General features: G+C 38.8%; 1 protein-coding gene across 10 annotated transcripts; it reads right to left on the bottom strand.

The window, feature by feature from the left end:
• Positions 1-26,848, bottom strand: LOC103698444 (alpha-mannosidase-like). 10 transcript variants are annotated; one of them, XM_039117798.1, is made up of 29 exons: positions 25,531-26,845; positions 25,357-25,440; positions 23,955-24,043; positions 23,699-23,873; positions 22,921-23,040; positions 22,756-22,839; positions 22,614-22,685; positions 22,351-22,464; positions 22,166-22,266; positions 21,794-21,887; positions 21,524-21,691; positions 21,332-21,409; positions 20,340-20,405; positions 20,191-20,247; positions 15,920-16,139; positions 15,505-15,641; positions 13,901-13,966; positions 13,747-13,806; positions 13,575-13,646; positions 12,491-12,538; positions 12,206-12,325; positions 8,272-8,337; positions 5,789-5,901; positions 5,607-5,691; positions 2,493-2,603; positions 2,316-2,411; positions 2,190-2,237; positions 2,047-2,115; positions 1-463 (listed from the first exon to the last, which is right to left on the bottom strand). In XM_039117798.1, exons 1-29 carry the CDS (start codon positions 25,726-25,728, stop codon positions 275-277), a joined length of 3,000 nt encoding a protein of 999 aa, XP_038973726.1. In that variant the 5' UTR covers positions 25,729-26,845; the 3' UTR covers positions 1-274. The 10 variants fall into 10 exon arrangements, 8 of the variants coding, with proteins under 8 accessions (XP_038973726.1, XP_038973732.1, XP_038973737.1 ...); XM_039117804.1 differs by lacking the exon at positions 20,191-20,247 and having other exon boundaries at positions 237-463; positions 25,531-26,846; XM_039117809.1 differs by lacking the exon at positions 8,272-8,337 and having other exon boundaries at positions 237-463.
• Between the last annotated feature and the right edge of the window lie 227 nt (positions 26,849-27,075).

Raw genomic sequence — 27,075 nt, 5'->3', positions numbered from 1 at the left:
TAAATCAGATAATTGACTTCAATAACAGGAAACAACTCCAAGATGACAAAAGTCAGCTAATGGTACATTTAGGCTGTTTATTTGCAATACTGTAAAATGAATCCATCACGCTGCTTTTAGATGCTAGATGCTATGCATAAGAATCCATATGAGTTTGAAAACCCGGTTCTGTTGCTTGGGAGCATAGGTGTGAGATGAGTGATTTGGATCTTGCAATCCTCCAAGTTTGCAGGAACACAAAAAAAAAAACCTGAAACTATTTCAGGGACTGGATTTAGAATTTCAACAAAAATGTACGGATTTCCATCGGTCCCAGCTCAATGACAAGGGTGACATTGTTGACTGGGCCACCCCTCACTGGTGCTGGAAAACTTCCATTATCTCCTTCAACTTGCCAAGTCATCTTCTTCATCTCAGACTTCTCTTGGTTCGCTGATAAGCTTGTTTCCTTCAATTCTTTAATCTACAAGGGAAAAGAAAATTAAACCCATTTTGTGTTTTTAATATTTACATGAAATCCTTTGCCTTTAGGAATTGGACTTTTCCCTAGCTGAGTACATTTTACCTGACTAAAGACTGAAAAATGAAAAGATGTGACAGGAAAAATATCCATCCAAGAAGCTCTAATGGAAGACATAATCCATAGTACGAGTATAAAATTACATAATAAAATACTAGGAAAAAGTTAATTGGCTTAAAATATAGGAACATTTAAGTGATCCACAATCATATGTTCAAAACATGTCTCAAATTAGTATATGTCTTCCTAAAATATATCACTATGAAGCAAAAGTATGCTTCTTGTGTAGGAAAATTATTTGAGTTCACTGTGCACCCAGAGGTCACGTTATCAGGATTATGGATGGTGTCAAATAAATAAAGAGAATAGTCATTGCTAATTGCGATGTGCCAACTTGTTAGGACATCGTTAGGATCTTCAGAGACTTCTGGATATTAAACTTATGCTCCTGTGTTATTAATAGCACTAGAAGGTTTATGACTTCGTGATTCTACTCATCAGCAAGAATATTTATGGAATGAAATTTGACACTATTCAATGATAATTTGGCCAAACTACAAGGTAGCAGAGTGAAAAAATTATTGCACTGCAATCACTTCTAGATGTAGCAGAAATGAGACGAGAGTGAAATGCGATGGAACCATTATGATATGCATCTGGATGACACGATGAGAGGTGAGATCCTTAAGTGTTCATCACAAAGATCAAGGCCACTAAGAATGAGATGGGAGGTCATAATTTAATGTTTCTGTACTATCCTAAGCAGTAACCTACAACTTGTGAAAATATGATAACAATAGTGGTGCTTACATAATAAAAAATATGGTACAAACTACGAAGACTGTTGAGCAACTGATTGTGACAATCAGGGGGGATCTGAAAACATTTCAAACTCCTCTTGTGTAGACAGCATAAGGTCTGGATTAAAATAGTTTTTCTGGTGGCAACCAGATTTCTGGCCACCTTATGCTAGCATTGCCTATATATTGACTCTCAGCATCTAAAGATGGAGATGCAATTAAAAAGTCTATATTTCACAATGGGTCATAATCACATTAAGCTTAAGGAAGCAATTTCTAGTGCGTCAACACCATGAGATTAAAGTGGTGCAAACATTAGAAGCCTACAAATGTCTGACGATCCACGAATGGGTGGAAATAGGTCATATATACAATCATAGCAGGCCAATATATAGTATGTGGATAAAACATGTGACTAGAAAAATGTGAATGTGAAACATTAAATTAGCAGTACCTCTAACATAGACAATTCAGCACAAGCATGCTAGCAAAAATATTTAAATTTTTAAGGAAAAGCTCTGGAGAACTTATAATATATGTCACAAAGATCTTCTATTAATAAAGGTTTTATACTAAATTGAGTTTTTGGGAACGTATTTTAAGCCTAAGTTCCGCTCCATGAATACAAAATTTTTTGACGAAGTATAAGGCGACGGTCCTCCCACGAATATGGCCTACGTGTCTACTAAAATAATTAGCTATATGCTATCAAGGAGATGGACATACCGTTTTCTTCGCAAAAACCTTTTTTAGTTCGACCTTCGCCATTGCTGAATATTGGACATCTTCACCAGTCTAAAGACATTCAAGAGTGTTTAACAAAAGCCTAATATAAATTCATAAAAAGCATTACTTCTTCACTGCCATACCTCGTATAGATGTGCCAGTCGGAGGAGGACAGTTCCATCATCTAGAACCTGAAGATTCAAACAAAAATCTATTAGGAAAAGCACTGATTGCTAAGCAATGATCATTCAGTGGTTTTAAGTTAATACCTGAAGTGTGATTAGTGCAACATTAGGAGGTAAACTGTAACCATCTTCCATCATAGTTGTTTTTGTTGTATGAGAAGACTTCCAATGTTCCTCATTCTATGAGATCCGGTATTTGTATGTCAGATGATCTAGGGAAAATAAAGTTGCAACCTTATTTTAGATAGATATACAACATACCTCATGAGTGAATGCTAGAAGAAGAGGTGAATAAATTTGTTGACCATATGTCCTGCGCCAATATGCTCCACTTCCTAGCTCGTTGACGCTCATATAATAATTTCCTCTCGACTAAGACAATTTGGACATATAAACAAAAAGAGAACTATTAATATCCCACGAGCAAACAGGAAGTTGCTATGCTAAAATGGCAGGCATAATAATACAAAGTGAGATTAAACATATGCTGATTGCACAGTACTAGGGAGATATGACGGGACATGATAGACATATAAGGTTATTTATGAATAGGAAAAGAGGCAGCATTTAAAATGTTAAGATGCGGCTTCGGACTCAAGGTTCTTTGCATGACGTGGTTATATAAGGCAAACAAAAGAAGATAGACAATGGGACCAATAAAATGCTTCAAGATAATATGCATATTGAACATTCCAGTCATAAACTAGGTGTCTAGGAGTAAGTTTTTTGCTGCTCCTCATTTTTTAAACTATTCCTCAATTTAACACATCTTCAGTGAACAGCATTGACTTTTTGCTTTGCTGTTTATTCATAGGAGTGAGACAGTTACTGAGAAGTTGAAGTTTCGATTGAATGGATATGATTGACTAGTGCCATAGAATTTTCCTAGGACATTTGTTTTATATATGTTATTATCTAAATTGTTAAAATTCACATATTAACATCATGGATCACATGAATTTTGAAATTTATTATCAGATCTTCCATGTTTTACAAAGGGCTTACTTAAGTACGGGCATCAATTCAATCTTCTCAAAACCTGGAATAGGAAATTGACTCCTCAATCACGAGGCAAAGGCTTTGAATCCAAAATCATAAAATATGGAATTCTTCAATTTAAGTTCAAGTATTTCGGCCAAAACTATATGATAGTATTGGACTACGTGTTGCTTGCTTGCTTAAACATCATGCCTTTTTAAGTTTTTTTCCTGTTTTTCGAGCCCTTCAACATTCTTGATATCAGATCGCAATTTATAGACTACTTCAACTACCATAAAGTATATTGTCTATAAAAGGAAAAAGAATCTAAGAGAATCCACTCAATTATATTACTCATTTGTTCCAAGTAGATACTGTGCTGAGCAATGTTTTAAGTCTTTGTACTGGGCCTTGTACCGATACCTTATTGGTACAACACGAGATGCTCTAGTACCAACACATGGTACATCGTTGGAGGTGGCACAACAATGTAGCATCTATTGGTATGAGGGAAATACCGATACCTTGACCAGGGGCGGCCCAAGCCTTAGGCGACCTAGGCGGTCGCCCAAGGCCCCGGCTTGAAGGAAGGCCCCCGCCAGACCGGCAGATGCCGTCATGCCGCAGACCACGACTCCTAATCCTAGCGTCCCAGGCTCCAGCTCCCACACCCACAGTCCCACTCGGCAGTCTCGGCAGCTCGGCCACTCCTAGCTACACTGCTACAGCCTATAGTGTACAGTACAGGGCCGCAGGACGGCAGGAGGCAACGGCTACCTCGACGACAAGACGCCTGAGGCCTGAGCTACTGAGGGAGTGAGGGTGTCTCGCCGCGACGCCATTCCGTGAACAGTGACTCCCGTCCCAATCCCATCGGCCATCGCTCATCATTTTTTTTCTTTAAAATCCTCATCATCCTCCTCCACAGCTCCACTCCTCCTCATTCCTCAATCCTCTGCAACATCGGCCCAAGCCTTTAAACTTTAAAATCCTCTTCGCTGCCTCGCCGGCGAGGTCATCTCCTCCGCCTCCCCGCCCCGCCTCCCCGGCATCCCGCGAGGCCGCGACCTCCTCGCCTCCCTCCCGGCTGCCTGCAAGTCTTCGCCGCACCAGCGAGCCGGCGAGGTCGTCTCCTCTGCGGCTCTGCCTCCCCGTCGTCCCCGCCTCCCTGGCATCCCGCGACCGGCGACCTCCTCGCCTCCCTCCGGGCTCTCGTCCGGCCGTCCCCTGACTCACGTCTGTGAGATTGCGACGGACGACGGTGCGACACTGCGACCCCATCTTTTTGATTTCTTCACGTCAGGTGATCAGCAGATCAGGTCGTCAACCCGCTCGGCGCTCGCTGCTGCAGCCTGCACTGCATTTGAGTTGTAACTTGTAAGTCTCTCTCTGACTTAAAGATGTTTGATGAAATGCCTAAACCAGTAAACCATATGTTATTTCTTTCTGTTTTTTAGGCAAAGGATGGGAAAGTCCGAAAGTCCATTGGATTCATCTATCATGTAATCTATCATGTAATTTTAATCATTTTCTCTTTATAAAATTGGTCAGCTTGGAGAGCTCATGGGATCCTTCTTATGATCGATATGCCTTGCAGCCTTGGCACCTCGAGCAAATAGGTTATTTGTTAGTAGAAGCTGTTAATAGTTAGTAGGAGAATTTGATGGAAAACAGCATGAACATTCTTATGCTTTGCAACTATTGACTTATCATCTCATGTATGGCCTCCACAACTTACATAGAATTATAACTAACGAAAACAATCTTCTGGAGCAGTGAAGGGAGAATTTCTGATTGAATGGGCTCCAGGTGCTGTTATACTAGGATAGTTTGATCCCCTTTTTATTCCAATAAAATTTCCTTCACTATTTTTTGTTTCTAAAGAAACATACTTTTTTAATTTATAATCTCCTGCTTCTAATTCATCTAATTTTGTTACAATTCTTATAATTTTGTTACAATTTTTCTCTTCTAATTTTGATTGTTAGTTTCATCTTACCGTTTAAAGTATTTTACACTTATTAAAAATTTATTATTATTATTATTATTATTTTTAAAAAGGCCTCTCTTAGTAAGTTCGCCTTAGGCCCCAAAATACATTGGGCCGCCCCTGACCTTGACTGGCAACAGTGCTGTATCAAGCCCCCCTCCCCTTATGGTACAATACTTGAAACACTGGTGCTGAGGATTTATTCTGTATTGAACAATTATACTATTTCTTTGGATAAAAATAAAAATTCAAGATCACAAAACTGGTTTCAGATCCCTAGATTTAGAACAAGAAGAAAAATTATTTGGCTAAAACAGTATAGTTAATGATTCTTGACTGTATATAATGCAAATTGGTAAAATTAAAAATGCATGTAGAAACATTTTTAACACTGAGGTGCAGCATACCGTGAGCCCCTCACAAGCATTATCTACACAAACTTGCTCATCAAGTGGTTCCCCGATACCGCTAAAGTCGATATGGAGCATGCGCCTTGTAGTTAACAGTAGTACTTAGTCAGAAAACAACACCATAAGGGAAACAGAGAATTGCATGTAATCACAACAAACCAACAATGAGGGAATAAAACCTATGAAGCATGATTTCTATTTCGCCATCCTCAATGCTGGAACCTCCAACAGCATGATCTACCAGGACGGAGAGTTCGGACTTCCCATCTGCTATATATATTCCAAGGTTGAGCTGAAATTTTGACCAATAAACTAATCAATAGATACAATACCATCTTATAAGTACATGGAAAATACTAAGAAAGTGCCATACAATAACCAAATAAATATACTGGAGAAAAAACATACAAGGTAAAATAGTGAATTTATGTGATGTGGTCTAGACCTAGAAGGCACTAGGGATATTTCTTGTTTGGATTTATTTTCAGTTACTTTCAGCAAGTCTCCAAGGTGCTTAGGAATCAAATTTGAAGGCAACAGATTTATACATTTTGCAAGAAAAATTATCTTGTATCATTTTTCCCCTTCCATTGACATAATTGATAAGTCCTACATGGCTACATCACTCTATGTTAATTTTCATAACAGATTTCGCAAGATCATAATCCTTATCCTGTTCGTATTTATTGGCAATCGTGTCTCCGCAAGGCCTCTATTTGTTATAAATTTTAATTTCCTAAATATGGAAAAAATGAATTTGCATATTTTTCTCTATACTCTCCTAGAAAATGAGAACTCAATGTTTTTTATTAGATTGTGCATTTGGGCTTGAATAGTCACTTCTACCATAGACTAAGTGCTCAGCTGAATCCCTATCCATCTTTTCTCTTAGATTTGATCTTAATATCAGATCCTAACAATTAAAAGATTCTCATCATTGTTATAAAAGCACTAACATTCAGTATTCGAAATGACAGTGTTCTGTCCTATCATATTTCTGGAGAAAACTTTTTACTAGAGGTTCCAGAAACATCAAAAATAGAATATCCAAGCATTTGAATATCAAGCGAATGGAGCTAAAAGTTATACGTTTCAAGGTTGAAAGAGCTGGCCGGTTAAAACCTGATGGCTGAAGAGCGAAAGAAAAGCCTTGAAGGAGAAATAGGAACATGAAGAAGACGTTCTCGTGCTAACAATTATAAAAGAATAAGTTTTCTAATTCATCTGTACACAACTGGAAGGAATCCGTGGTCAACCTCATCCACCAGAGAATCAAGGACCATATAAGTTATAATCAGTATACGCTCTAGTAGCCACAAAACAACTTGATTGCATGAAAGGACAAAGTTGGTCTCCACCACCAGATAGTAATTGGCTAATGGAAGAGGTAATAAATCCAGAGTACACCAATGATCTTGAAATGAAACTTGTTTAAGCAATGTGATTCAAACTAGGGTTACATGAAGCACTTTTCTGAGAACTAGGAAGGGAGGAAGCCAGCTCTAATTGGGTGTGGCTGCGATTGAGACCAGGCCCCTAGTATCCAAAACCTAGTGACTTTACCAACTTAACCACCTGGCAACCTCATGGTTAGATGGAGCTAATAGGTACAAATTTTTAAAATTTTTGTAAGTATCTAGAATTTGCCTTTAGAGTTATCTATAATAAGTCATGAAGGAGTCAAGTGGCTTGCTTAAGGGACAAGTTTGTAGCCATAGCTATATTGACTCTAGAAGAAAATAAAATCAGTCTGTCGTTTTTAACTAAAATTTCTGGTAGAAATATATATCTGCTCCTTTTGGACGAACATATGGCTTTTGCACTTATGTTTCCAGGGAAGGATTTGGGGTGAAACAATTTACTGCCAAAATATATTGTCGGTTGCTATATTCACAAATGACATCATGGATCTGGTAAAAAATACACGTCTCCACTACTAAGTATTCAAATCTGAAGTGATAAAATACATCTAGGTTTCAAAGGATATGCCATATAAATTACCAAAACAAATGCCACCACTTCTATATGCCATCATCTTGATGTGCTAGCTTCAACTTATTGTAAGACGATGATATTCATATAGTCGAGTTGCCAATTTTGCAAATGAGGTCACCAAGTATGAGGGGAAGTCTCTCCTCTCACTTCAAATAAGATGGAATGAAAATGAAGGAATAATATCAACTTAAAAGTCTTACGTGCCTTTATGGACGGGCATGGTTGATTTGGGTCAACAATGTTCAATATGAGCCAACACAGAAGGCATAGGCCAGTATGGCTGCTACACCAGGTATTGTCTCTATACCATGCCCCTTTTCCATTGGCAAAAGTAAGCCCCTTTTCTATTGGCACAAGAAGTGCCGGTCAAGTAGTCAGTACAAATCAGTATATACTACATAGCAATACCATAGTTCTTATTAGTCCTTGATTGATGCTAAACAGTACATTGTACTTATGATACGATCTGCCTTTTCTTTCTTGTTTGACTATGTCTTGGATTAGTATAACAACCACATTGATTGACCTTGTCATAACGTCATTAGTTTTTCTAGTTGTCCCACTACTTGGACCCCTAGCTTTATGCTAATTTTGAAGATTGCCACATAGAAAGAGGAGAAAGTTCTGTGAAAAGCAAAAGCAGCTCATTTTGTGAGCAAAGCATTACCGGGTAATAGTTTCCAGCAATTGGTTGAGTCACTTCAAGATTCCAATCCTCCCTATAATCACGAACCTAGAAACACAATCTCATGGTAAACTTTTCTCAAATAAAATTACTAGAAAAGTTATCTAGCAAGATCAAGTTGACACTTGAAGCGCGCGCACACACATACATACACATATCTATATTTACGTGGAATGCTAAACAATAAGTCATCCTCTTATGGCCGGAAAAAAGACAAGGCAAAGTAAATCAAAATAATTTTTTATTTTACAATCAAAATATGAAAAATGAAGCACAAATGTAACATGACATGTATCAGTAGTGATGGTTGCAGTCTTTCATGGTTACAATCTCATTCTACAGTTGAAAACATGCTCAATTAAAACCCACTAGCATGTACATGCATTTTTTTATACAGACTACTGTGATATAATATGAAATTCATTTTCCTGAGCTTTTATTTTGGAAACTTCAGTTACCTGAAGAAGAACTCAAGCACGACCTATTAAACTATGATGGAATTTTTATATTTTGTACATCTTTCTTTTTTCACATTGTTGCTGGACTTGTTTGGATGAGTCAAACAAATCTCTTAAATTTTCATTCTCACTGAAAAAGAAAAATAAATGAACATTATAGAAGAAAAATTTTGTTTGTCTATTTTTGTGTAATTTTAGACAAAATGTTAACAAGGTTGTGTATCTTTTGATGTTGACCTTTGTCCATTTCTTGTATATAAGAGTATGGTCATGCTCTAGAACTCATTGATATGCAATACCCTTCATCATCGTGAGTGCAATACTAGTCACTTGAAGAATTATAATACCCAATGGCAGTACTCATCCCAGATCATGAACCCAAATGAATGATTCATATAAACCCTAAGTAAACTCATAATGACATTTTCAACTATTTGAACCTTTAATCTCTGCCAAGTTCTTAATTTTTATCCTTGTCATTCCCCAGATCAGCTTGACCTTTTTAATTGAAAGTATGATACACGCCTAAATAATGATGTGTAAACCAACGCATGGAAAATTTCAAGACCTACTGATTTTTTTTTTTTTTTTGCATGCCACATCCTAGAGTTAAAAAATATATCTTAGTTAGACCCCTCCAATCACCTCCAAATACCTTCATAGATCAAAAGATGCCATATTCTTCCATCATGGAGCTAGTATCCAACCTTTAACACCAATGACACACCCAATAGCCTATATGTACCTTCATCTAAGTCTAAACCAAATGTAGAGTCCTCTCCCACCACAACCTATATAGCTTTAGAAGCCTCATTTTTGTTATTCCCTAGTACCTATAAAATCTGAATGCATCCATTCCACCAAAACCCAGATATTAACACATGATGTTGCATCTTTTTTTGGATGCTTAAAGCGTAGAATGGGTTATGCCCTCTGAGGATGATAGTGCTATTTCGATGATTAACACAACAATTGAGTGAACATTAAATTAATAATACAGTTTAACATGATACATCATTATTGAATACAACACCTTCAATATCTTCATTATATATTGAGAGGATGAGATCAAGACGACTTCCAATGATTAACAACGAGATAAAATTTGTAACAAAAGAAGAATAGAGAGCCTTAAAATCTAATTCAGCAAAGTTTCAAGTGAAATATACTCTTAAGGGCATAACAGTAATTTTCATTGTTAAGGGTATGTTGTTCTACCATGGCATACACTCAAAATAACATAAAATATGTCCTACTGTTTATATGAATCAATCTAACCTTAAGATGCAGGAAATTGTGAGTTGAGTCAACCCCAGAAGAAGTGGAGTCGACTCTGGCACATTTGGAAACTATCTGGCACAAAAAGGTTCAGATGAACAGTAAGTGGAGTCGACCCCAAGTTTTCGTGAGTCGACCCCAAGAGAAGAGCCGACCCCAAATTTTCATGAGCCAACCCCAACCTGAAGCGTCCAAGAAAACAACTCTTTGGATTTTACTGAGGAGGTCGACCCCAGAAAGACTTGAGCCGACCCCAAGAGAACATGAGCCGACCCCAGGATGAGTGTCCAAAAACCGTGTCTCTGGACTCCCTGAGAAGGCCGACCCTAATGGAACTTGAGTCGACCCCACTGTAGCACGGGTCGACCCCAAGAAAGTATGAGTCGACCCTAGTGGAAATGCTGAAAAACAATGTTTCTGTGGTTCCTGAGAAGGCCAACCCCACTGTAGCAGGAGTCGACCCCAGAGGAGCTCAAGTCACCTCAGTAAAGGTTGAGTCGACCCCAAGGCTGATGAACAGTAACTTGAGTCGACCCCAGAAAAGCTTGAGTCGACCCCAGCTCGAGCAAGGGCATAACAGCTAATTCTGCAGAAGTACCTTTTGAGCTCCCAACGGCTAGTTTTTCAAATCTGACCAATGGAGAGTGACCATTAAAGGTTGGGAAGTATTTAAGAAACACTATTCATCAGAGGAAGATACTTTTTGAGTAAGAAATTAAAAGAGCATTCAAGTGAAAGCAAGCCCTAGTATTCTTCATCAAGTTGCTTAACTCAAATTCTGAAAGAAGGTGGTTGAGCAGTCTTCAAGTGCATTCAAGAGCTCTACCAACCCCTTGAGGAGTAAAGCAATATTGGCAAAGAAGAGAAGAGCAACTTACAAAGCGATAAATATTATCTTAACTTTTCTCAAGTGCATTATTGTATTATTTGCTCATTTAAGGAGCTTCAAATTTCCTTCTATTGCAATCTCTTGTAAGGTTGGTTGGTGAGCCCGTAAAACCAACGGTGTAGATTGTTGGTGAGCCCGCAAAATCAACATAGGTTTTTGGTGATCCCGGAAAACCAAAGTATAAAGGTTTTTGGATTGTGAGCCCAGAAAACAATCCAACTGTAATCCGCGGGATTATAGTGAATTTCCAAGGGGACGCTTGGAGAGTGGACGTAGGTGCTTAGGAGAGCACCGAACCACTATACATTGTCGTGTTTGTGTCGTGCTCACTCTTAAGCTTATGCTTGCATCATCTTTCATATTTGTTCTAGCTTAATTCGTTCAAGTAATTTTAGAAAGCAGTCATTGCATTTAATTAAGAAAACTTTTAAAGCACAAAAGTTTAGAAAAACCAATTCACCCCCCTCCCCTCTTGGCTTGTCACCTTGGGCAACACCCTCTGCAGAAGGTTTATAAAATTTAATATGCTCTTTATACATAAATAAATCATTGATGTATTATCCTCAACCTCAGTCTTTAAGAAAGAAAATATACATGGCTTTGTGATTCCACCAAATACTTATAGCTTTTCTGTCCAACTTCAAGCACTAATCTTAAGGTAGATGTGTTTATCTATGTCATCCATGTATTTCATCCCATATATTTCAAAAACATCACTTACTCTTTAAACCACAATTATCAATGACCGCCATCCAAGTAAATCTTGTATTTAAGGAAAAAAAGATAAGATCAGTGTCCCACTAGTTTCACTTCCAAAGCTCTAACTTCTCTTTATTTTTTTCTTTTTTAACAAGAAAAATTGTTTTGTAGGTAAGCACCATTTGAATCAATAATCAACTTACGTCATAAATATTTTAATTTGCATGTGCTCTAAAGTTCGGTTTTAGAAAAAGTGGCCTGTCATTCCGAACTGGATGTTACAAGTATACTCAATCAGCACAGAATTTCTATTGTTTTTGCTTGCTCATCTCTAATAAATGGTATTTTGGTACATATTCACATATTCAAGAACCTCAAACTTTTTGAAGCATAATGTAGCCGCTATCAAATGAATAGAAGAAATAAATGTTCTCAAAACATGAAGAAAAACATGACTTTCAAAATTATCCTGCAAGACTTAAAACTGACACCTAATGTGATTCACAGAATCCAGTTGAGTCGACACCAACTGAACAAAATAAAAAAAAAAGATGCATGTTCAGCTAATGTATGCTTGAAACGAGATAAATACTCGTTTTAGAAAATCTCTTCCATTAGAATCTGTAAAAAATGTCCTATTTGTGACCATGTTTGCTGTCAATTGTGTAATGACCTCCTTCCCAACACCATCATCAGTAGGAATGGGCCCAACCTTCAAGAAAAATAGAAAATTTAACATTGAATTTGATAAAGAACATAGACATTGTGACCAAGGAAGAACAGATAAAAATTTATTATTAGTTTTTGAATCTAAAATTAAATAAACATTCTACACAACAAGCATTCTAAAAGAAAGAAGCACAAGCAAAGAACTTACGGTATATTCAATTTCTGCATGCTCCTTGTCCTTATAAAGTCTGATCACCTAAAATAAATCATATGTCAATCTTTTGATGAGGATTTCACATGAGAAAACATGACTATCATAAGAAAAGCATATTTTTAGTCAACATGAATGCCACATTAGTTATATACAGTAATATACAGTATAGCAGATAATCATCACACATTATCTAGTTCATTTTTGCTCAGTGAACCTAGTACATTTTTGTTAAGCAGATATATAAATTAACAACATGGTGATAGCCATTGGAATTGGCAAAAGACCCCTCTCAGCCACCAAAGTTTCATAAGAAAAAAAAAGAACATATTTTGAAATTATTTTTAACTATGGATTATCATCTATAATGGTCAGACAAAATCAGGTCGATAGATAATTGATGAGATCAAAGAAGGGCAAGCTGTTAGTTGGAGAAACAAGATGGAGAAGGGAAGCTATTTCCATTAGATTAGGATAATAACCAGAATCAAGGTTTTAACAGTGGGACAACATCCCACCATCCCAAGTGTTGGGACGGGATGAGTCAGGAAATGGATAAGTAGAAATAATTTGAATCCACCAAGTCATCGTATATTGCTCGATATGTGAAATGCTATTACCAGGAAGGTTTTAAATGATTGAAATCAAATGACTTTCTTTACGTGGTATATGTGAAAACAATAAGCAGAATTGATCATGCACATTCATATATATAAAAGTCAGATTTAAAATAAAGACTTTCTTTTATTTGATGAAATTATTCATGAACAGTACCAACATGCAAAAGTACATATGAATCTGCATATACGAATGCATACCTAATCCAGACTCATCTCTTCAATGGGAAAACTCAAAGAAGCCTACATTAAGTTATCAATTATGAGAGTGCTCACAGAACAAAATTTATAAAAACTGATAAGTTACAAGTAGTTTAGTTTTGAATGGTTGAACAGGACATTTTGACAGGAAATTTGATCTCAAGGAACTTTTATATCTATAGTTAAATTGTTGGTGCACTTCAACAATCAGCTAGTTCAACTATGGAATAGGATATTATAACAGAAAATGAGATCTAAACAACCTGATATATCCATGAGTTAAATTGTTGGTGGACTTCATCAACCAATGGTCCACGTGTAACCTTTAAAGGTACCTGAGTCAAAGAACAATTGCACAACAGTATTTATTTACATCAATGACCAAGTAATCTATATATCAACTTGTGATATCACAAGGTTTATAGAATGAATTACCAATCTGGAAGCAGGTGTTGGAGGAGCACCATTTGGCCGGAAAATGTATGCACCAGATGCCTAGGAAATTTACCACGTGTGGCACAGTCAATGATTAGCTTGAAACATAGAAATGTTGATAAATCAGTATTGTTAATAATACTAAGTTATATAACGGTGAATCTGTATCCCCGCTGCTTGAGCCATACCACAGATAGCTTTGCTGTATGGGTATATCCACCTGATGCATATAAGACTACTCTAAGAAATACTACTAGATACAAAATTGAAGTTTTAAAAAATTTAAATGGAATAAGATAACATTATGTCTCAATAATAGCTCAGGTCCAGTTTTAATTTATAATAGTTGAACATTATTCAAGCTGTAGTAGAGGACATCAAGAGGCAAAGTACTGAGTAATAAGCAGGATCTTAATAATAAAAATGAATGACATTAAGACAAGAAAAGAATTCACATATTCATTTTGCCCATCAAGAATACCGCAAGACAAAGATTCTGAAAACTGCATGAGAATTCCTGTTTCAAGATGTACGGACATCGGTATTTTGGACATTTTACTTATAATTAACAATGAAGTCATGGGGTTCCACATGGTGGATGTTGAGATTGTACCGGTGCCTTTCCAGTCCCACTTCGTGTGTCTCATTTCCTTCTTTCTTTCACCCCAAGTCCATTATCCAAATTCACATTCTTTCTATCATTTATATTGCTAGTTGGTATCAGAGCTATAGACAACAACAGAATCATCTTTGACCATGTTGGTGAAGCTATTAGCTGAACAGCTTGGATATGTCTGGTCTATAGAAACTCTCTGGGGCATGGATGCCACAGGTTCATGGCAAACTATATTGGTTATATTTCCATTTTCCTATGCGCTGACTTTTTTTTTACTCTATGATAGAATGAGCTTTTATATGTGACATAATAGTCAGGAAAAGAGAAAAGACGTCGAACTTCCAATTAGGTCATTTGCTTTTCAAATCTTTAAAGTTGTTTTTACCTCAGTTATTTTGTTTCTATACTTCATCTTCAGTGCAGAACTTGTTGGCTTTATAGGATCCTATTCCCCCCTACAAATAACATATGTACCTTATTATGTTGTAGCTATCATATATTTTGTAACTAAATTTCAAATATGAAGTGGATGGACTTTATAGATCGAACAACAACTCCAATGACTGAACTACAGCAACCTAATTATTATTAACCAAATTACCATTTTACCAGTCCCTAATAAAATTTTGAAAATAAGCATAATATAACCACCATCATAATGTATTTTCATGTGTATTTCTAAGGTAAGCTAATATTTTTGGCAGCTAAAACTATTAGCTTTCAGTAATTTAAAAATATTATTTCTTGTCGAAGATCACATCCTTCTTTAGTACTATCCTCAATCCAATAATAAAAAGATAGTACTTTGTTAACAAACATACGCCAAAGCTGTGAAAAAAGCAGGCTGCTGAAAAAGAAATTATGAATGGAAACTTTAATCAGCAAGCCAGACCATTAGCCTATTGACATAAGAAATTATGAATGGAAACTTTAATCAGCAAGCCTATTATACTTTATAGCAAGCTGAAATCACTGGAAAATAAAACATCGATTTAAAAAAAAGCAACTGCTAAAGTTGAACATTATTTCATGATATAGATACTGTCTATAATTCTCATTAAATGGCGAACCACATAGTTTCAGAATGTCCTAACAACTTCTCATGCTAGATATGGCGCTGTGGATCAGTAAAAATAACTTACTCCTGTTCTATAATTAACCATTCTCTTGAGTTGTCCAGATGTCGATGAAAAGGATATTTTTAAAGGTCCTGGCCCAACTTCAATTGTGTCATTTTCTGGAGAAGCACCAGCTGAGATATACCCATTTTTGCTCATTCCTGTGTCATTTCATGAAAAGGTACAGATAAACATGCAAGACAAATTTTATAACTACAATGCATATATTCCAGGTTGTCTAAGAGGCTAGGCTTCAAGCTAGATACTATGCTGATTCTTTGTTTGGTCGCAGGCATTAAGTCAGCCCCATTTAGAAAAGCTATATTTTGCTAGACCGAAACTTAGCAGCATGGCACTATTACATGCTGAGGGTATACTTCATAGTTGCTCCACTGTGAGACTAAAACAAAAATTTATAAATTGGAAGTATGAAACCCACCTTTCCCAGCTGCCCTTGAAACAAAGTAAGAATTCCAACCCAATGGTGGGACAGAAACTTGAAATACAAGCCAATATTTTGGTGCCTCTTTTGGTGACACTCCTAGATAAGCCTTGACATATAAATTTCTTATATTGCTAGTTACATTGTCCACCTCCACAAATTGTGTGTCGATATTATTTCCATTAGAATCTCGTACGACAAGTAGATCATCATTAACCTGATAAAAAAAGAGCATTTGGATAAAAAATGCAAAAGTTTATGAACATATAAATGTACTGTGTATTCTTCATTTAAACAAAAAATAGAAAAATTATGAGAATGAGCTAAATTCTAGAATATTTACAACCATACTAGAAGCGATTTTGGTGATAGGAATTGTGAAAGACGAATGGGAGGAGGGTTTATGACCTTCTAGTAGAACAGGTAAATACCCTGACACATGTCGCTGTGCAGTTTATGAGATCACATGTTCCACTGTATAATGCAGTTTATGAGAAGCAATACATCCTTAAATTAATAAAAAAGAGAGACAAGAGTCCAATTGTTGAATATAGCAATGAAAACTATCTCTGGTGCATTCTTCAGAGAGTGAAAACAATTGAAGGTTGTTTGAGTCTGACCGATCCACATTCAGGTTTTAATTGCCAGAAGAGTAACAAATTTTTACTTTTTATTTAATGATTTTTTCATCTGCATCTTTTTTCATCCTTTTTAGATGTGTCACCAGCTCACAACTTTGATGACTAAAGGGCAATTTGAGTAGTTAGGAATCCCAGTCTACAGAGTCTAGTTCCCTAACCTGTCATGACCCAAAGTGCTATAGGTAGAAATCCTATAGCTTCAAATCTTTACCTAAATTTGGATACAGATGGCGGATCGATAAACTAGACTTGTAAAACATGATATTTTATGATAGTTATCGAATATCTATTTTGTGCACAAGCAATTACCCAGATGCACATACAAAGAAGCTGCAAGCAGATGTTTCTTAGGCATATAAGGCACCAATCATCAGTCAGAAAGACATGGCTGGAAATGGGCTGGGCTCAGGTTGGACCACACCTTATCAAGTTCTGCCTGAATTGATTTAATCAAGTCAAGGTCTAGGTCTAAGACTGAACGTTTTCAGAGTAGTTAGGCCCAATCCTAGTGCCAAATCTAGATTGTCACGACTATCTTTATGGCATAGAGTAGTGGAGGCAAGGTTCAAGAGATGCACGCAGCGTTTGATGGTCGGGCCAAGTTGGTGCAAATGCAACTGAGGGTGGCATCAAAGCTAAAGAAAACGGCTGTGCACGTGGCGACAAGATTGAAACTATGGATGGTGCATGAGAGACTGAGGGCCGAGGATGAAAGGGGAGAAAAACAATAGTAAAGAAACAAGGGGCAGTAAATGGAGGGCAGTTGTTGGTCAGTTAGAGGGAAGAGGAGGACGGAGGGTGGATGAATTTGGCAAGGAGGATGGATGCGTCGAGCGGAGTGGACAGTGGAATGATTAATAGAGAAGATAGAAGAGGGTGGACGGATTGATGGAGGAGGAGGGTGGAGGATGGAGTGATTGGAGGAAGAAGTGGAGGGTGGAAGGTGGTAGGGCTGTCAACGGGCCGAGCTGCTCGGGCTCGGCTCGGGCCCGGCTCGGTAAAAGCCCGGCTCGAGCTCAGCTCGTTAGTCAAACGAGCCCGAACCCGAGCCCAAAATGAGGCCCGTTTAAATCCTAGCCCGAGCTCGAGCTCGAGTCCGAGCAGCTCGCGAACCCAAACGAGCTCAAATGAGGGCTCAGTCCAATTAACAATTTAATTGGGTCCCAATTAAACTTGGACTCAACCCAATTAAATTTTATTTGGCTTAATCAATTTAAATCCCAATCTGATTGAATCCAGTTGGATTTAAATCAGACCCAACCCGAGCTAACCCAAATTCATTTAATTTCTTTAAATCGAATTGGATTGGTTCAGGTTCGGACTCAGCCCGTTAACCCGAACCCAATCCGTTAACCTTTTCCTCCACCTCCTCTTTCTTTTTTTATCTTCTCCTTTCTTCTCGGTTTCTCCAGAAGATTTCAGCACCAGCGAGGCCCCTCCCCCTCTTTCTTCTCTGTTTCTCCCCCTCCCTTTTTCTCGATTTGCCGACTCCTCCACCGGCGACACTACGACCGAGGAGGGGAGGAGATGCCCTCCCCCACCGGCAAACCAGGGGAGGAGCCAAGGAGTCCCTCGCACAGGAGGAGAAGCCCTCCACCGGCGAATCAGGGGAGGAGCCGAGAAGTCCCTCGCACAGGAGGAGAAGCCCTCCTCCACAGGCGAATCAGGGGAGGAACCGAGGAGTCCCTCGCACAGGAGGGTCGGGCCACGGCCGGTGGCGCCCTCGGCCGTGCCTGCGGCCGACGCCCGTATCGTCGGTGCTCACAGCCGAAGCCGACGACCGCCACACGCGACGAGGTGAGTCCATTCTTCTCTTTTTTTCTTTCTTTCTTCTCTTCTTTTTTTTTCTTTCTTTCTTTCTTTCCTTCCTTCATTCTTCTCTCCGACGACGAATTGAGCTCGGTTGCTCGTTCTTCTCTCTGACGGGGATGACGACGAACCGAGCTCGGCTGCTCGTTCTTCTCTCCGATGGGGATGACGACGAACCGAGCTCGGCTGCTCGTTCTTCTCTCCGACGGGGATGACGACGAACCGAGCTCGGCTGCTCGTTCTTCTCTCCGACGGGGATGACGACGAACCGAGCTCGGCTGCTCGTTCTTCTCTCCGACGGGGATGGGGATAAAGCGGGCTCGAGCTCGGGCAAACGAGCTTTACGAGCTCAAGCCCGAGCCAGGCTGTGCCAAGCGAGCCCGAGCCCAATACAGGGCTCGGTACCGAGCCCGAGCCTAAGCCCGAGCCCAGGAATTTGTGAAACGAGCCGAGCCCGAGCCTCAGCTCGGCTCGTTAACAGCCCTAGAAGGTGGAGGACGGAGTGATTCAGAAGAGTAAATGAAGGCAGCAAAGGACAGAGCACTGAGGGGTGGAGGGCAAGAAGATGAGGGGAGGAGTTGGGAAGGCTGTCAAAGGAGAGGAGGTGGACTAGGGAGAAGACACATAGACTGAGTAAAGTAGGATTTCTTCTCAAAATTAAAATTTGAGAATCAATCTAGCCATCCATCAGATGAATGGCCGACACTCTTTATATGTATTTAACAATAATACATTTTATTACCTAATTTATACCGTTTTCAGGCTTTAGTTTGATCTTGTGCTGGGCCAAGAGTTACTCGAAAGCTTCAAGACTTAAGATCAAGCCCAATCCAAATTGTTAAATCTCAGCCCAAAGTCGGGCCAAAAGTCTTGTGTTGGACCGAACCTATTTGAAAGCCTACAATTAGGGTCTTTAGGCCCAATATGAAAAGTGGAAGGAGGAAGAAGAAAAAAGGTTCGTTTTCTAACTAAGCAACAGCAGGGGTCATTGGAGTGTTCGCATTTATGATTTAACAAAATTATCAATACTGAAAAAGGTAAGTAAACTATGAGATAAACTAGGGGAGGCAAATTGGCAAAAAGTTATAGAAGAAGAAAGTTAAAAAATAAACATGGCTTCAAAAAAGGATCATTAAGAAAAAATTCTAAGCAAACACAAAGATTGTTTCCTTATTTAATAGATTAAATTGTCACACCTCAGACAACTAGTTCTCATGAAGTAAACCCCATAGGAGACAATGTTTTTTGTCAAGACACAATATAATAATGAGAGGTAAATATTTTTTTGAAAAAAAGATTAGTATTAGGCTATTAGCTTCAAGGTTTGCCACAACGGTCGCTATCGTACCGTACCAAACATACCGTACCTTATCGGTATTGAACTGATAAAGAGTACAGTACTGTACGGACACTCGGTATTATGCCGAACCTTATTATACCATACTACATAGTCCCAAGGTTCGCCGTACCGGTACTGAACCCCGTACCGGTGCCGCACTAGTATAGACGTACCGAGTGTCGGTACGGTACGGTATGCTCGGTACCGACCGTACCAACATTGGTGTACCGATACCGGTACCCATCGGTACGGGTACGGTACGCTCGGTACCGACCGGTACAGACCGGTACAACGAACCTTAACACTATAATAGGATGGTGTCATTACAGGATCCAATACTAAGACGGTAAACCTTGATTAGCTTAGTTCTACGAAATTGTGTTTAGAACTTTAGATAGTACAGTTTTCTATCACAAAAGTGGCAAACTCAAATCATCATGAGCCATACAGAAAATTAATTTATCACTTGATCTACTCACTGGAATCCTTATGAAGTCACTACGGTTCCATCCAAGAGGATTGTATACCACCACAACCTAAAGATGTAAACATTAAAATATATCAATTTGTACCAAAGAAATAATACATGGATGTTAAAGCTCTAAAAACATGAGAAAGAACAACTTACCAAGCTCTTCCCATCTAAAATTTCTTCCTCAGTTGCAGGGCAGTAGCTTATATTGAGCAAATTGCACTGATAATAACAAGAGAAACACATTACAAGTAGAATATAAGACTAAAATGACTTTGCTAACATTCAGTTAATATCGTTGAAGCAGGAAAAAGTGGCATCACTTGTCTCACTTTTAACTTATATCAAGGATTTAAGTATGCTGGTGTCTTTGGGCATGCAACCACCGGCCAGCAATGCACGTGCTATGTTATGCTGAAATTAAAAGAGAAAAAAAATTCAAAGGATTTGATATTCTTTTTTAATTGAAAAATATATAAAAAAACAATCAAAAGGTGTGGTGCTGATCCATGCTGGGCGCCAGTACCAGCCCAGCAACACAGTGCCAAATGGAACTTCCTGGCACAGCCCAGCATTTGAGACCTCAAACTTTACATACAACTGGAATATATCAATGGCAATCAGATGACCTTACAGAAAGTTCTCTTCAGTTTGGTATCTGACATGGTATATCATAATAGACTGAATTGGCTTATAAGGAACCATCCTGCCAGAAGCGACACTAATTCATCATGTTTGTTTTACAACCTCGAATCATTGTATAAAGATTTTCATGATATCAGATTCATGCACATTCAACAAATGATCCAGTTAACTCATGCACTCTCCACTTTCATCAAGAAAAAAAAAACTCATGCACTTTCCACAACTTGCATTACATAATATGATACAAAACATCATCCATCCATTACATCGGTTAATTAACAACTTTGTCAATTCTCAATCTCTTAACAATCAGTAAAGAGAAAAAAATGCAGCAACTCTTTTGGTTAACAGATCTCTCAAAACATATCTTATTTAGTCTACGATTCTTGGGCAGCGGAACATGTTTGTGGCCTGACTCGAGTTAAAACTCGATATGCCGATGGTGATAGTAGAACTAAACAGATATAGTTAATATAATATATAGGAACATGAAAATACTTTACCTGGCTGAAATTTACTGCTGAAGATGCACAATTTGTATTGGTTAAGCATGGAAGAGCTAAGTTGACAACCTTTTCTGCCTACAAATGACACACAGTGGAAATACACTAATAATGTAAACTTCCGAGGTATTAAACGAGATGGGGGAGAGAGAGAGAGACAGGAACAAAAAAGGGCAGGTTATTTCCCCAGACCTCTGAAGCTCCATAAGCAAGGCGTTTTGCATAATCATCTGTTGTATGCTGTTTTGCTGTACCAGTGATAGCGTCGTGATGTTGAGCAATTCCCAATGCATCTCCTAAGCTCCAGGTAGATGGACCAGATGATGTCATCCCTGCTAAGAATTCGATTTGTCGTGCTGCCTATTTAGGATAAGTTATGCCATACTTTAGCAACTTGCAATACCAAATAAGACACCAGCCAAAACTTAAAGAAAAATTCAAAGCAAAGCATCTCAGTTGTACCAGATAGTATCCACTCAGCATACGAACATAACGCTTAAACGTTGGACGGCTAGTAAAATACCCAGTCCAATAAGCATTTGCTGCATCAGCATATCTGCGAAGTCAGCAGGCCAGCTCAGATATCACATGAACTATTAATTTAGTTAGTTTTCAACCAGTTCTGTAATTTGATTGGACTGGCATCAGCAGAAACTGAGAAATGATCCTACTTTCTCATGTTCAAACTTCAAAATTTGTGATGTTGCAAGTGTTTGACAAGGGTAATCTTCCATCATTTCTATGAAATGATTGGTGCTACTCCAACTGCTATTCTCAAAAAAAAAAATGCGAAGAAAAAATCTTAGTTTAATTAGGAAAACAAGCACTACTTACGGAAAATAGTCGTCAAATTTCGGTGGCCAAGATTCATTTGCTGCATTTTTTGCATCGGTATAAATTGATGGAGAAGAATATAGTGCATGAACACGACCATCCTGCTACATCAACATGGCCGATCAGAATATCTTTACAAGAGAAGAGGAAGAGTTAAATATCGAGTACCTTACAGCAAAAAGCACCTTGTTGACATAATGGATAAGTTTGTCCATTTCCCTGAACCAAGATTCCGCATATTGATATTTGAAATCATCACCCATTGTCCACATCATATGGTTTGTGCGTGTCACGTTAGCCTAATTTTAAGTGTGAAATTAGCATGTATGAAAAGTCTAGACATACCCATAAATTTTAAGTAACGAGAAGCAAAGCAATATGAGATCTCCTACATGAAATTTCAAGGGCGAAAGTAGAAAAGAAAAATAAAAAGAACCTCAAGGCTTACTTGAGTTATCGCAGCATCAATAAAATCATTTACACGTTGTTCAACATTGTAGTCATAAAGTAGTTTATCATCCTGCAAATTTGTAACCAGACCAATGAAAAAAAGCAGTTGACTTCAGATCTCTTTCAATTAGAATTCATACCTGTACAGGTAGGATGTCATCATTGACTTCAAACCCAAACCCTTCCGGAGGACTATAATGAACAGGAAAGGCATTTGCAAAAATCTGGAGTTTCAAATGAGCATGTCAAGAGAAAAAAGGTATCTATTGGCATAGGACAAGTAAGAAGAGGAAGAAGTTTAGAACCTGAGAAGAGGAACCAAAAGTTTTTGACCCACGCCATATAACTTCAAGAGATTTGTCCACCTTACGCTTTTGCCTATCCTGATAATCAATTCTCGCAAAATGGACAGAATCGAAACCAAGCTGTGGGAACAAATCATGGCATAAGTGAATTCTGCAGTATACAGTAACAAAATCAAATATGCAAACCATCTGTATGTATCTGGACCAGAGAGCAGGCACATTTCAAGGCATGCATAATGGAAATATTTGAGACAGAAGGTGTGATGATTTCTGAAACTTTTTGAGCTATATTTGAAGATGAACAAATTATCTTCATGTATCTGATCTGACAATGGAGAGTATATAGATATGTCATGAGTAGAATTTCATGTCCAATTTTTCAAGAAAATGTAGGATATCCTAAGTCGACAGTTTGAGGAACCAGCGGGTCAACCTACATTGAAAAATGAATAAGATTACCAGAATGGTTGTTGCAAAAGGGAAATGAAGAGAAATGAATTTGGGAAGAGAAGTGTAGTTTGGGAAAAGGGAGAAGCTGAATGGAGATCTTGTAGTTTGTGAGGTTCATTGAATACTACAGTTAATAATGAGCATGATCACTACATGCTCCCTGTGTTATGCAGATTACAACATTTTGTACAATTTCTGTGGTTTATTGATTACTATAGTTAATGATGAGAGTTATTGCAGATATGGCCCTATTTTATGCAGTGTGTGCGACAGAGAGAGGGAGAAAAGAGGGGGGGGGGGGGGGGGGGGGGGGATGATTTTGCATTACCTCTGCTCCAAGCAAGTAAGCTTGCACAGCAGAGTGTCCAAATGGATCTATTTGCCATCCAACTCGAGGAACTTTGTTAAATTGCTTCTTGATCATGCGATGACCAAGAGTTGTTTGATCGATCATATCAACGTAATGGACTGTGGCTTCATCATGCATACACCAGCCCCCATTTCTGAACCAAGCAAACAGTCATTAAATGATGGCTGACTAGTAGCAACTCTTGGTAGAAAATTGAAGACAAAAAATTTCATACATGAACTCCAGTTGGCCAGAATCCACCAGTTTTCTCACTACTTCTTGAGTTTGCTCATTTTGATCTCTCCACCATCTTTGGAAAAAAGCCTGAAAAATTGTTGGTAAAAGTCTTGTTATTCTTCATTGCTAAATATCTGGAAACTAAACACATAAGTAATAGGTTGAGTAACAATAGCTCATGAAGGTTTTTTCCCATATTTATCTCTATAATTTTTTCTCATTCATAAATTCAACGTTTCAGTTAGGGTGACAAAGTGTGGCTGGCAGGAGCTCCACTTGAAACCACATGATATAGAATTTCGCATAATAGAAAAGATCTGCACCTATCCTTGTTTTGGATCAAGTGGTTCATCAAACTGACAGACTTCATAAAGAGAATGTTCATATATTAATATACAATCTGCATAAGTGTCAGCTTAATGTGAAAATGAAGAGATTTCAGTTGGTTGCATTCAACATTTTTTTTCCAGCAATCTACAAGTTGCATACCTTCCAAGCCACCAAAACCATGAAGGCTGAGCTGAAAGAGTAAATAATGAGAAGATGACATGAAAGTAATGGATGCCTAGATTTCATTTTGACAAGATACTTGAGGGCATCTGTTCTTGATTGTTTGCATTAATTTTCAAATGTGTTTGCACTGATGAAACATTTTTTGCTCAACAGGAGATAGTATGAGGTGCACCATTTGCAATTTAATATACATAAAATCTGTTTGACAACTCATAAGCTGATTCAAGCATACTTGATTACCGATGTCATAAACCAAGATATATAAGTCTATGATGCTATTCCATGCGAGTTTGGTAGACTCTCTTCTTATCTAAGCTAATCAAAGATGCTTCGACAATGAATTATTTATGTAACATAAGGGAACATGCACTTCCTTCAAGACCTCATGCAAATAAATTGATATGGATACACAACTTCCAGTTTAGTCTTCCTGTTAAACCAAGTAATATTTTCTTTCTGTCATACTATTTACATAATAGTAGGGGACAATCATCAACTAAGACCTTACTTAATTTTAATATCTCTTTCTGATTTTATTTGATGCTCTTAGATTATCATATAAGCAGTAGCTGCCAAGATGGCTAGGTAACATCACAGAGTCCTGTTCCAATACATTAGCAGAAGCAATATGGGGAAAAAGAACTGCCAAAAATTTATTTATTTATTTTTGTTTAAAATTTTGGTATAAATAAAAAGGCTGCTTATCAGAAACATAAGACAAAGCAAGAGACATAAGGCTTTGCAAAACCCCTAGTTCAACACTATATACATACATATATACAACATCTATCACTCCATCCTTGGATTTCCCACATTACACTACACCAAATTCAAATCATGTTAAAATCCAGAACCAAAAATTGAGAAGTACTGGCTGCAGGGCAAACCTGCTCCGCGAAAACAAACTTCCGGTTAGGATCCTTCAGCAATGCATCAACCACCGAGTCCAGCACACTCATAACACAAGCACCCTGCATGCATTGCAGAAACGAAAGCAATGACCTCTCGCTCTTAGAAATCCGAGAAACCACATTATATTCCAAGTAAATTCCAACTCCAACCTGTATGCTATTATTGGATCCAACATAGTACTGATCAACGGTCTTCAGCCACCCGACATCATCATGGGAATGCGCGACCAGGTGCACATTCAGCTTCCCCGCCACGATGCCGGCGCTTGTATTATAACGGATGTAACCGCCGTAGCAAGCGGAGATGGCCAAGAAGATGCAGAGAAACGCCATCGCCGACCTCGCCATCTCTGCCCACCAAATCGCTCCAGTTCCGGAGTATCTCGTACGCCGGCTGGGAAGAGGATTAATGGCAAAGAAGACAAGGCGGTGGAGCTGATAGGGACAAGGGAACGGGGCGCGTCGTTTCCTCTGTCGGAGTTTGGGAGCCGTCCCCTGCGGTTATTGGCATGATCGATGAGGTTAGAATCAGGGACAAGATAGGGACCTGGGAGTTCTGATTTTATTGGCTCTGTCGGGATTCGCCATGGATTGTGGGAATTTTTGGTTTTCTTGATTTGTTTCTACAATCTTGCACTCTCCTTGACGGGATCCTCCTTATTGTTCCCAAGAAATAAAGGGAGGGTGAAACGCGCGGCTGGACCAATGGATTTGAGGATGTTCTTTGAACGAGAGAGATTAATGAGAGCGACGTGGGAATTAATGAGAGATTAATGAAACGCCGAAGCACACGTGCCATGTCCTCTTGGACAGCGAAGAGGTGCCGGCCGGCACCTCGTGTCTTTCGTCTCGACGTTTGATGCCGGCGCTTGTATTGTAACGGATGTAACCGCCGTTGCAAGCGGAGATGGCCAAGAAGATGCAGAGAAACGCCATCGCCGACCTCGCCATCTCTGCCCGCCGGATTGCTCCAGTTCCGGAGTATCTCGTACGCCGTCTGGGATGGGGATTTATGGCAAAGAAGACAAGGCGGTGGAGCCGATAGGGACAAGGGAACGCGGCGCGTCGTTTCCTCCGTCGGAGTTTGAGAGCCGTCCCCTGCGGTTATTGGCACGATTGATGAGGTTAGAATCAGGGACAAGATAGGGACCTGGGAGTTCTGATTTTATTGGCTCCGTCGGGATTCGCCATGGATTGTGGGAATTTTTGGTTTTCTTGATTCGTTTCTACCATCTTGTACCCTTCTTGACGGGATCCTCCTTATTTTTTGCAAGAAATACAGGGAGGGTGAAACGCGCGGCTGGACCAATGGATTTGAGGATGTTCTTTGAACGAGAGAGATTAATGTGGGGAGTCTACTTCTTGTCCGCTCCTCGCGTTCCTTCATCCATGAAAAGATTTCCTTTCGTTGTTCTGACTCGAAGCCTCGGGAGTCGGGAGGGGCGACGCGGGTCGGCCTTCCAGACTCCAAGACTTTGAAGTCGGCGACTGCAATGCAGGAGTAAACACGCGAGGAAAGAGTAGAGAACTTTAAAAAAAAAAAAAAGGACCACATGGATGGGTGTGATTTTATGGAAGCACGAGCCCCCAAAAACAAAGTTGGGGAAAAATTCCAGATATAGAAAGAGTTTAGGGATTTTCCAAGGAAAAACCCACTTTGTTTTTATTTTTACAAAAAAAAAACTCTCTTTTTTT

This window comes from Phoenix dactylifera, chromosome 2 (genome assembly GCF_009389715.1).
Source record: "Phoenix dactylifera cultivar Barhee BC4 chromosome 2, palm_55x_up_171113_PBpolish2nd_filt_p, whole genome shotgun sequence".
In the NCBI taxonomy this organism is placed as follows: Eukaryota; Viridiplantae; Streptophyta; class Magnoliopsida; order Arecales; family Arecaceae; genus Phoenix; species Phoenix dactylifera.
This window is presented reverse-complemented; position numbering and strand designations above follow the sequence as displayed.

Bases quoted from the DNA above. Each gene is read 5' to 3' on its own strand.
- LOC103698444 (XM_039117798.1), bottom strand. From the start codon at position 25,728: ATGGCGAGGTCGGCGATGGCGTTTCTCTGCATCTTCTTGGCCATCTCC. The intron at 22,686-22,755 runs GTATGAATTCTA...ACAAATTTGCAG, and splicing joins ATGACATCCTACCTGTACAG to GATGATAAACTACTTTATGA. The intron at 21,410-21,523 runs GTCTGGGGAAAT...TGTCATTTGTAG, and splicing joins TTGCTTATGGAGCTTCAGAG to GCAGAAAAGGTTGTCAACTT.